This window comes from Vigna angularis, chromosome 1, assembly GCF_016808095.1.
Source record: "Vigna angularis cultivar LongXiaoDou No.4 chromosome 1, ASM1680809v1, whole genome shotgun sequence".
NCBI lineage: Eukaryota > Viridiplantae > Streptophyta > Magnoliopsida > Fabales > Fabaceae > Vigna > Vigna angularis.
In genome coordinates, this window is record NC_068970.1 from 45,233,043 (window position 1) to 45,245,644 (window position 12,602).

General features: G+C 34.0%; 1 protein-coding gene and 1 pseudogene across 1 annotated transcript; both read right to left on the reverse strand.

The window, feature by feature from the left end:
- Positions 1–381: 381 nt before the first annotated feature.
- On the reverse strand, positions 382–7,751 carry LOC108347850 (uncharacterized; annotated as a pseudogene).
- A 552-nt stretch (positions 7,752–8,303) lies between these two features.
- On the reverse strand, positions 8,304–10,676 carry LOC128195060 (uncharacterized). The gene is made up of 9 exons (XM_052872096.1): positions 10,437–10,676; positions 9,995–10,343; positions 9,613–9,926; positions 9,312–9,532; positions 9,068–9,229; positions 8,886–8,990; positions 8,742–8,817; positions 8,555–8,650; positions 8,304–8,471 (listed from the first exon to the last, which is right to left on the reverse strand). The coding sequence occupies exons 1-9, from the start codon at positions 10,491–10,493 to the stop codon at positions 8,376–8,378; spliced, it is 1,476 nt and encodes a 491-aa protein (XP_052728056.1). The 5' UTR covers positions 10,494–10,676; the 3' UTR covers positions 8,304–8,375.
- Positions 10,677–12,602: the final 1,926 nt, after the last annotated feature.

The window sequence follows — 12,602 nt, forward strand, 5'->3', positions numbered from 1 at the left end:
ATTATTGCAGTTAAAAATGCAAGTTTACAAGGTTTACAAGGTTTACAAGAATTTCCTACTACATTTAATTTCTACAAATTGCTTTTAACTAATTCTAATATCTTCTTCAACTAAAACTTCTTGTAGCATCATCAAAACAAATTTCTTCAAGATTTACCAATACTCCTTATTGGTAACACACCTCTCAGAAAGAAACCTTGAAAGTGAAATATTTTACAAAAATAAAAACCTAAGAGAAAATTATGAACAGATTTTAAGGTTTTCTACATCACAGATTTTACAAATATATGTGTGAAAACTTAAGTTTCCAACTAATGAAATCAATAGTATTACCTTTAGTCCCACAGAGAAACGAAATCATATATGCAGCAATGGAGTGTTTCAATTTTTCAATATTAAATACAGAGTGCACAAAGACCCCGTAAAATTTTTGCTATACACATCAATCTGACAAACCTAATATAGTTGAAAACACAACCTGAGTACTCTAATTTTAGTTGAAAACAACTTTTATGATAAAAAAGTGGTGAAATAACTCACTCTTCGATCATAAGTTGCTTTTGGTATATCTTTCAGATCCGAAAGAAGATCATCTTGTTCCTTTTCAAATAGTTCCTTACCAAGTGGACCAATGGCAGCATCATTTACAGGCATTTCATTGAAGGAGCTGCAAAAGAAGGTTGATTATGAGAAAATGAGCCCATGTCAATCTAATAAACAAGGAAACAAAAATTCAGCTATTTCATTACGTATATGTTGCATAGAACATAGGGGTGGTTGTATGGAAAAAATCTTCTAGAGCTAAAATGGCACTAACACAAACAACTTCATGATAATACAAAACAATCTAAAAAACCTTACAATTGTAGCAACAAGTAGTCTCTCCCTAGCTATCTATAACAAAGACAACATTTGAACATTGAGAGAAAAGTATAAATATATTATATACATAAATGATGCGACATACCCAATATACACACGCATTACTTCATGTGTCTTCAGCACCTTCCCAAGTGACCACATTAAGGCGCCATAAACCCTCATCAACTATAGGAAAGCGATAAATATAGGTTAGATTTCACTTGAGTAGGTTGTGAAAGATTCTAAAGATAAAAAACATAAGTGTGACCATTCAAGCTCTTACTTGTTGGATACCAACTTGGTCTGCCTTGTTCAAAACTAATCGGATTTTGTCATCATGTCCCCGTAAGGATGATATCACATTATTGAACTCATCACTAATGTCAAGTTTGTGAGGATTTAACAATAAAAGTATCAAATCACACTTGGCAACAAACAAAGATGTCACGCCCGTAAAATCATATGCCCGTTGTGTCCTTTGCTTTTCTCCAAACAAAACTCCAAGAGTGTCAACAAATGTGATCTGTTCTAGTAGCTTTGGACAATTGAAAGAGTCAAGCACAAATGCCATAAAAGAAAATCTTGTAAATATTTTGAACAAATATAGATCAACTTATCGGATGAGGCATTTGTGAACACACAAATTTTGACAAAAATGTTGTGCCAAAAGTTTTAAGGCCACTAAATGACAGGTCTGCTTAGACAACAACAGTATTTCCAGGAACAGTTTTCTCGTCAAATCCAGACTGTACATTAGTACCATTTCCCAGTTAAAAGATAAAGGATTACTAAGAAAAGGAAAAACTATGTTTTAAAGGATTACTAAGAAAAGACTGTACATGAGTGGCACTCCAACACTGCAAGAAATAACAGTGTTGTGATTCATAGCATCTTCCAAGATGTTGAATATTGCATTGATTTAGAAGCCAAATTGATGTATATGTTTAAAGCTGAGAAAACATTGAACATAATAACAAAATCATCAGAAAGGAATTCTAACGGCTTCAACTTCTGACGATAGAGTATCTTCAAGCCATCAATTATTGACTTGTCAAGGTAGAGGCTCTTCAAGATATCAGTTGTTGATGTCACTAAGGAAAGAGGCACCTACGAACAAATGTATCACAAATACAAGAAAAAAGACTAATGAAAGAAATACTTGAAAATGTTAAAAAATTGCCACTGGTAAAGAGGTAACAAATACAGATAAAAGGTCTTATAGAACATACATGTAGGATGATGAAATTTAGAATGTTAACTTGATTCATAAAATATTAGAGACAAAGTTCGTTGTTTAGATTTCCAGGAGACAAAATGCATATTGTGTCATGCCAAAAAGAAGAAACAACATAATATAATACCATTTCTAAACTGACACAATAATACTCACATGTGGGGTATTAGTGTTGTGACAGAGTCATGTTGAAGCTGCAAAATATCATTTTTAAATTTAATATTTCGGCAGAGTATGTGACTCATGTCATACAGGCCAAATTTTCAGCAGCATGCGAGCTCGAAGGGAATATTCACAACGAAATTCAGCTGTTACGTAAATTCAATTTGTTATTGAAACGAAATCGTATATGCAACAATGGAGTGTTTCAATTTTTCAATAGTAAATAGTATGATATAGCCCTGCATGTGAACTTAGTAACACTGACCTAACTTCGAAGGGATTCACTTTCCTGCATTCCATATTAATTAGGAAAATTAAGCATTAATTCAAATTTACCAAAGCTATATATTTCATAGACAACTACACCAACCTGTTAATCATCATCTTTATTAACACTAAACACAAAGCTTGATACAAAGAAGTAAAATGTGTCCATGATTCAGAGAGAAATGAGATAGTGTTGCACTTGCATAAATAAATCATTGAAATGATGATTCGTAAAGCATCAAGAAGATAAAATAAGAAATGTGTCAGATGTTTAGGTTAAATGTGTTTTTTCACTGGAGCAATTTTACAAACACCTTACGACTTAAAATATCATTACAATATCACCAAAATACCCCAAAATGTCAAAATCCATTCAGGTCTCACAACGCACCCAACTCAACACCCAAAAATCACATTTATGAATCTAAAAAATGGATCAAACACTGCAAGAACAAACATAAAGCACCTGGGAAGGGATGGCATACCACAGAACGACGAAAGAAGTGTCCAAAGCAACCACTTTTTCCTCACTTGTGCAACAAGATTTCTGGATGGAAAAGAGAAGTGGGGAACACTAATATTAGGATCTAAACGATGTTTTTTCACCTTTTCTGCATTTTCGGAAGACGCAAAATGCCAAATGAACCAGCTGTGAAGACAAAACTAGGGTTGGGTGCGTTTTCAGAAGATGCAAAATGCCAAATGAACTAGCAGTGAAGGCAAAATTAGGGTTGGAAACGAGAGTTATAGTGGAGAAGATGCAAAGGCGTGACGAAGGAGAAAATAATGTTGGGGAACGACAGCCACAGTGGAGAAGATGGAAAACGAGGTATGACAGGAACGGTGGAGAAGATGGAGAAAATAGGGTTTCGAGAGACTGAAAATGATGGCGCGAATTATGTTTCCATCAGTTTTTCAAAAGTTGATAAATTTTGTGGATACGTTTTTCAAAAGTTGATAAATAGGGTTTTGAGAGACTGAAAAAAAAATTCTGAAATTTCATTTTTTACAATGTTTTCAAATTCATTATTTTTTATATATCGAAATGGACGATTCCATCGTTTATAATTGAAAAGAATATTCCTAGCTTTCGTCTCTCAGTGTCAGTGTCGATTCCAAGAGTTTTATAAAACTCTCTTGATGGAAGAAAATATGAATGAAAAATCCCGCTAAATTTAATTGGGTCCATGAATCTAAGAAATAGCGAGAATTCTTGATTTCTCTTAATATTTCTCTCAATTCGAAAATCCAGGATTTGAATTGATGTCCTTTCATCGAATCCTCCTAATTGCATTGATTTATCCGAAAGTTTTCACTCTCTCTCCTTTTGTTCGATGAATAGATTTGTTTCTTTTCTTAGTTTCTATCGAAAAACCTACTGAAACATGTATGGGTTCAGGAAAAGGATTTCCCGAATATTGGGTAGCTATTGTTAAACCTGGAAAAATACTTTATGAAATGGGTGGATGAAAATTTAATTACAAATTTTGACTAATTTATTACAGATATTCATAAAAATCGCTGAAATTTTTTAAATTAAAAAAAAAAGTTCAAACATAGTTGCTGTTTGTTATTAAAACTGTTGGAATGTTTTGGAGGTTTTTCCAACCGCCGGAAAATACCCCTTGTATAAAATATAATTTTTGTAGTGTGAATCTTGTTTTATATGTATATTTTTACAAGAATTAGAACACCTCAAATATTTTTTATTAATATATTTTTTATTATTGATAAAAAAATTCTTAAAATATCTCATTGAAAATAAATTGACCTTTTCAACTTGGATAAAAAAAATAAAGCTTGTGTATATCTAGTAAAAGATAAAGTTTAACTAGTTAAAATTTTAATTTTAGTCAAGTCAGAATAAACAGGAGAAGTTAACTAATTTTACCACTACAATTGGTAACCATGTTATTATACTAATTTTGCAATAGATTATTTTCAAAAGTAAATATCTTAATAGAGGTTTTAAATTTGAGTTGCAGTTTTATAAGAAATTATAGGTAGGAACATGTTATTGCGATAGGGTGAAAGTTTTAAAACTAAGAGTGAAATCTTAAAAGATAAAAGACATTTTTTTTAAATCATTAATTGTATTTTTAATATTAATTTCAAAAAAAAGATAATAGTTGTCTATATATTAAAAAATGTGACATAGTGAATTTTGTAAAATTTAGTCTCTTGAAACAAAAAGAAGATAAGAAAAAGCATTGAAACGAGAAGTTTGTAAATGCTTTTAAGGAAACATAATTTGTACACTAAAAATTTATTCTCTCAACGTATTTTAATTTTTATTTGATCCAAAAGAAATAGATGAAGAAGAAAAAAATTAAATAAATTACGTGGTTTGATTTAAAAAAAATTATATTTTAAAAATTCTAAATAAAGGTATTATATTATTTTTCATTTATTTTATTTATATCAATCTCTATCTGTAGAGTGATTGTTTGCTCCAATGAAAGGAAGATGATGTTTGTCTCTCACCTATTACCTGGTTAAGCAGAATATTTGTGGATAAGAATACTACAAATGATGGAAGGAAGAACTGGTAAATCAAAGAATTTCAGAAGAAGATTTTAAAAAAGTATTTTTCAAATAGTGTTAAATTTGCTGAGGAAAAATTCTTGAAGATGGAACAAAAGACATGTTTATGTATGCATATCCAACCAAATTTAAGTACTTGGCGACGTTCTTTACCCATATGTTAGGGATGTTTCACTCTACTCCTCCAACTCTTTCACCCTACACTTCTAAACTCAAAAAAAATGTCAATTTTACTTTTAATTAAAATTATTTTTAATTTATAGAAAACCAAAAAGAATCGAGTCAAAGATTCTTAAATAGTTTTAGTTCAACTTTAGGGTTTCTCTCTCACGTTTTCAAACTATCAGATTTCATTCTTGCTCTCTTCAACATCCACATTTCCTCTTCATGCATACAAACTTCGTCTTTCCTTAGATTTCATGTGTCCTTCTTGTTTTCTTCTTTCACATACACACATACATATTCTTCTTCCTCAGTTTTGGAATTCATTTTTCATTGTCCTTTTTCTCTCTTTCGCACCCCACAACAATTTATTTTATAACAAAATTAAAAACTATAGAATAAATTAAACATATATAATTAGATTATAAAATCAAAAAAATAAACTAATAAACTTTAAAATTAAAACACCAAAAAAATAATAATACTTAAAACTACCTAATAATTTTATACTTTTTTTATATAAATTTTAAATAAATCACTAGTATAGTGAAGGGAAACGACTACGGTTGTTTTTTAATATACGTTTCGGTTTTAGAACCGCGACATATACAGACGAGATAAAAAGGTCTGGCACTTTAGGCCGCGGTTCCAACCACGGTAATACCTTGAAGGCTATTGCATCGGTTCTTAGAAACTGAAGTAGTAAAGAAGATAAAAAAAAAGGTGGGGGAAGGGGTTATTACCTCGGTTGAACCGAGGAAATAACCTTGGGATATGACAGCGGTTCTTGCTTGAACCGTGGCCAAAACCTTGGTTTTTTTTAAATTTTCGTGTAACCTTTGGCCTTGGATTTGCAAATAACCGAGGTCTATTCTCCTGCAAATTTTTTTAACAGCATGTCAATTTTTTTGATATCCATTATCACAAAAACAGACTTGCATATCAAACAATATCATAACAACACAAAATCAACAGATTCAACACAATAGTCAATATTTACATCACATAATGTACAAAGTCTAATAACTATAAATCAACATGTTCTAATGTATTTTAAATCTAATAACTATGAACTATTATATAATCTAACTAAATGTTTTGCAATTGCTTTTCTCAGGAATGTTAGTGGCTTCTCAAGAATTGGAGTAGGAGTCTTGAATCTCTGCACAAGACACATGATATTAATTAGTGTATAAGAATTCCAAATGATAGAGAAAAACAAAATTCATTAAATCTAAATATTACCGTTTCTCATCCTCTTATGATATAGGCACGGATAATGTGTGTCATCCAATACATTACGTAGTATCCGCACTCATATGACCCATTTTGTCTGTTACACTATAATATATCATCGTAGTTGTAAATAGTTAGTGGAAATCATTAAAACAAAACAACTATAAGAAAGTATGACTTTAGCATATGTCAAACCTTGATACCAATCCATGCAAGCTTTCTACTATTAGCAATTGATCTCCCAACCAACATCATACTTGTTGAAATAGAACTATATATAAAAAAAAGGTTTTAGCATTCATTTATATAACAAAGAAAGTCCAAACATTGAGGTTCTTACCAATCAATTGCTTGTCTGAGATGTTTGGGAGGAGACTTGTGCAATGAGCAGAACCACAAAGCATAGCTCTCCTGTACAGAAATAACAAGTAGTTGCCAATGGCGCCTAAAATTCATAATAACTTAATTATTATATATTAAAATCACATATGAAACTTTGTTATGTTAACAAAGTTCACTTACCCAGATATAAAAGGAATAAAATGTATGTTCTTCCCGCTTGCAAATCTGCTTGTGAGATATGTTGTGATCTCATCAAAATCATTTGTTTCGTGAATGACTTGGGGATCAATGAACCCATAGACATCATTGTACCCCAAGTTGTTACTGACAACAAACATATACCTAAAATCAACAATTACCTTTGATATAAGTATACTTGATATATAAATCAATTTTATATAAATAACTGCTCATAGAGTTACATCATCCAAAGTTGAATTAATGTAATATTCAACTCTTCTGTTCTCGACACAAGCTCTTTGACATCTTGGCTATGCAGGTATATTGGGACCTCAGAGCCTTTCCCAAATACATTAGCATCATATTCAACCTCCAAAGGCTTATTTGCAATGATGTCAGCAAGTTGCTGCAATGCACCAAGAGGATCGTCCTTAAATAAACGAATCTTCTCCTGTGCATGCGTTTGTTGTTACATGAAAAAATAAGATAAGTTTTGACATCAATAACATGTAAACTTTAAAATTGAGAAGTGTAAAGTAGAATTCCATACCAGGGGGTCAGAAACCGAACCAACCAAGTGTTTAGGTCAAGCGATAAAAGACTGGAATGCTTGTGCCACAGTGAAAATCTCATCTATGGACAGAGAAACTGAGACATTTGGTATGATAATGTCGTCTAATGAGACCTTCACCTCATCCTCTGATAGCTCCATACCATGAACAATAGTCGCTGCCTGAAACACTGTTCCACGAGATACCAGCATTGTCCTGGTATCATCTAAAATGTATAGCAGACATCACTAGTGCAGCGAGGGGCTTTTACCGCGGTTGATTTTCACTATACGTCGCGGTTCACGAACCGCGGCATATTCAGCCGCGATAGTAAGTCAGACACTTTATGCCGCGGTTCGAACCGCGGTATATAGTCTGAGGAATATGCCGCGGTTGTCTAGGGAACCGCTGCCTAAATTCATTTTTTTTTAAAAAAAAATTAAAAAAAAAATTAAAAAATGCACTATATGCCGCGGTTAAACCGCGGCATATAGGCCGACGAGTATGCCGCGGTTAGTGTCAAAACCGCGGCCATATGTCTCGTTTTTAAAAAAAAAACGAAGCACTATATGCCGCGGTTGTGGTTAGAACCGCGGCATATTCCCCTTATATGCCGCGGTTGTGGTGAGAACCGCGGCATATTCCCCTGCAGTTTTTTAAAATAGCAGGTCTGTTTTTGTGATATCCACTACCACAAAAACAGACCTGCATATAAAAACATTTACAGAAATTCAATTTCAACATAACAAACACCTGTTCAAATGTATTTCAACATCAAATAAAGTAGAGAGTCTAAGAAAATTCTATCTAATCAAATGCATTGTTTAAATCTAAATCTAAGAGCTATTGTATAATCTAACTATATACTTCGCAGCAGCGTTCCTAATGAATAGTAGTGACTTCTCAGGAACTGGTGTAGTAGTCTTGAATCTCTGCAAAAGACAATTCATTTTAATTAGTGTATATGAATTCAACATTTGTTAAAAAATCAAAATTTGTTAAAGTTAAATATTACCGTTTCCCAGCTTCTTGTGATGTGAGAACGAACAATATGGGTCATCCAATACATTACATAGTATCCACACTCATATGACCCATTTTGTCTGTTACACTACAATATATCATCACAGTTGATAATAGTTAGTGAATAACATTTGTTATAAAACAATTATAACAAAGTATGACTTTAGCATATGTCAAACCTTGAGAGAAATCCAAGCAATCTTTCTACTCTTAACAATTGACCTCCCGTCCATCATCATACTTGCTGGAATAGAACTGTATATAAAAAAATGTTTTAGCATTGAGTTATATAACAAAGAAAGTCCAAACATTGAGGTTCTTACCAATCAATTGCTTGTCTGAGTTGTGTGGGAGGAGGCCTGTGCAATGAGCAGAACCACAAAGCATAGTTGTCTTGCACAGACATAACAAGAAGTTGCCAATGGCGCCTGAAATTCATAATAACGTAACTATTAAATATTAAAATCACATATGGAACATTATTATGTTAACAAAGTTCACTTACCCGGATATATAAGGCAAAAAGTATATTTTCTTGCCCCTTCGAAAACTGCTTATCATTCTCGTGTTGATATGATCAAAATCATTTGATTCATGAATGTCTTGGGGATCAATGAATCCATAATCATCAGAACGCCCCAACTTATTAGTGACCCCAGACATATACCTGAAATCAAAAATTAACTTTGATATAAGGATACTTGATATATAAATCAATTTTATATATAAATAATTGGTCATAGACTTACATCGTCCATAGTTGAATAATTGAAATATTCAACTCTTGTGTTCCCGACGCAAGCTCACGGACATCTTGGCTATTAAGGTATATTGGGACCTCAGAGCCATGCCCAAATACATTAGCATCATACTGAACCTCCAAAGGCTTATCATCAAGGATGTCAGCAAGTAGATGCAATGAAGAAAGAGGGTCATCCTCAGATAGAGGAATCTTCTGTTGTTCCTGCGTCTGTTGTTACATGAAAAGATAAGATAAGTTTTGACATCAAAAACCTTTAAAATTGAGAAGTGTAAAGAAGAATTTCATACCGAGGGGTCAGAAACTGGTTTAACCAAAAATTTAGGCCAAGTGATAAACGACTTATATGCTTGTTCCACAGTGAAAATCTCTTCCGTGGACAGTGGAACCGAGGCATCTGGCATGATCATTTCATCCACTGATACCTTCACCTCATCCTCTAATAGTTGCATACCATGACATACAGTCGCTGACCTAAACTCTGTTCCACGAGCTACCAGCACCATCTCATCTTCTTCTAAAATGTATAGCAGACATGGACTACCATCGTCCATGTCATCCTCTGGGATGGCTGATGCGGAACAACTTCCTTTGCCGCTTCTCCCTGTCAGAGTAAATGTTAGATTATACAAGAGATAGAAATAATTGCACATAAATGTTTATTAAGTTTACCTGTGGGAGGGGGAGGGACCACATGTTCCTCTATAGGAGACTGCATCGGGCGCATGCTCTGAAACTGCTCCTGGTAGAGCATCTGGAATTCAGCCCTCACCTCGGCCCTGATCTCCTGCATAAGGTCATGTCGGACCTTTTTTGTGATCTCTTCTGTCATCCTTTGTGTATCGCTGTACGAATATGAAGGCTGACGAGAAGAGCTCCCAAAATAATCCGTAATGCCTACTCCAGGACCTGCAGCACGTACACGTCCAGGGTGCTCAGGTCGTCCAATTGCAGCAGCAAGAATATCCTGGCGACCCTCTGGAGTGAATTGGCCTTGGGAGCTCTGCTCAACCAAGGCGTCCTGTAACATTACAAAACACCATTATTCTTTAAATAGTTTAATGTAGTATGTATAATGACAATATTCATTATTTTAGGAACAGTGATAACTTACAATTTTTTCAGAAATCTCTCGTGCAGTGTCGGAAGAGTAGGTGCCCGATGGTCGCATACGGGCCAACTTCCATTTCTCATGTCTAGACGGTGGAGAAGGAGGCTGAGGAGGGCTACCACTCTGAGATGGTGGTATAGCATCTGCCTTTTGCTTGAGGATTTTCTCCTCAAGCTTCCTATACCCACCACGAGATAATAGGTGGGGGTTTTTGTTCTTAGCACTTGTTCCTTGTGCTTTGCTTCTAATTTCCTGTCACATACACATTAATTAATGAGTTCATATGATATATATTTGTTAATGAGGAATTGAATAATATGAACTACACTAACCTGCCATTCCTCTGACATCCGACTCTCTTTAAAAACCCGCCAAGTCTCCTCATCAATGGACTTATATGCATTACATGGAGTTTTATGTTTAAGGTGTCCAAAGATGTACCTTGATGTCAACTTGCTTTTAAAGTTTCTGAAATTTTCTGCAACAGTTGACAAACACTTATTTCTAAGTGTTGGGACATTTGGAATGTCAAATGTCATCTGAAAAAAACATAATAAAGTTGTATTAGTACAAAATTATCAATATAAACAAATTATAATTCAAATGCTATTAACTAACTTACCAATATATCTTGCCAAATAATGTTCCGATCACCCTCGGACACATGATCAAAAGATGGAATGAGAATGCTAATCTTATTACGTGCCACTACTCCAAGGTATGATCGGAAGTCATCTGCATGGGGGCCAGTTGCCACACCCGTGGTGACATTCACATTCACCGGAGTTCTTTCACCACTATTTTTCCTGATTAATAGTTGTTTCATCCTAGTGGGTCCTCTAGTGGATCTGGGTGGGGGAGCCTCATCCCCTGAAGAATGTGGATGATCAGCCATATATCTGTCAAAATAAATAACAACATTAAATTTTCTTTCAAGACTTATGTAATATCATATAAATTAACAAAACATGTAATAGTACAGAAATTGAAAATTCATACATAAAGATATGGATTCATCATATGTATATTCCCTCATCATGATCTGACCGAATTGCATGTACATCATCGTCAACTACAGATTGGTCATCCAACTTTGTTGTAGTTTGAAATGAATGGTTGTCAGCAATATCAATATTAATTAGATTGTCTTCGTTAACTTCAATTTGTTTTTTGCCTTGAAGAGCAACATACCAATGGTCAGACGAAGGATCTTTGACATAAAAAACTTGAGATGGTTGATGTACCATGATAAACGGTTCGTCTCGATAACCCACCTTGCGAAAATCAACCAGTGTCATACCTGAGTCATCTATTTTCACACCACTCTTATTGTCAAACCACTTACACTTGAACAATGGAATGGAAAACTTGGTGTAATCAACCTCCCATATCTCTTCTATTATACCATAATATCTCATTGATCCAAGTACAGGAGATTGATCTTTTGATGTGGAAAATTGAAGTGACTCAGCTTCTAAACTGACTCCACTATTTTGTACTGTGCTTTTATCATCCAAAGTCTTCGTATAGAATGTGCAATTATTGACTTCATAACCTGTACAACACACGACATCAAACTTCAAACCATTTGCAAGCCACAATAAAGTTTCAGAAGAATGTGGCTCTTTGTCAATTTCAGATTTGAACCAAGACATAAATGTTTTGTTATGCTCCATCAATTGCCATTTCTCTGATTGTCTTGGATTTTTATTCTTAACAATGGCTTTGTGTGCTTCCAAAAAAGGGATCACCTCATCTGTGTTGTTCAATATATAAAGATGCGCTTGCAACAATTCTTCGCGATCTTTTGTCACCACATTGACACCTCGGATGCTTTTACTTGTAGAAAATTTATTCAACCATGCTGTGCGAGGAACTCCTATTGGATTCGTTGATGTCATGTAATCTGAACAAAACTCGATACTTTCTTCAGCAATATACCTTTCAATCATCGAACCTTCAGGATGATATGGATTTTTAACGTACCCTTTCAAAATCTTCATATAACGCTCAATAGGATACATCCATCTTAAGTATACCGGTCCGCACAACTTGATTTCTCTAACCAAATGAACAAGTAAATGTACCATGATGTCAAAAAAAGATGGAGGGAAAAACATCTCTAGTTGACACAAGATGATAACAATCTCGCCTTGAAGTTCATCTAAC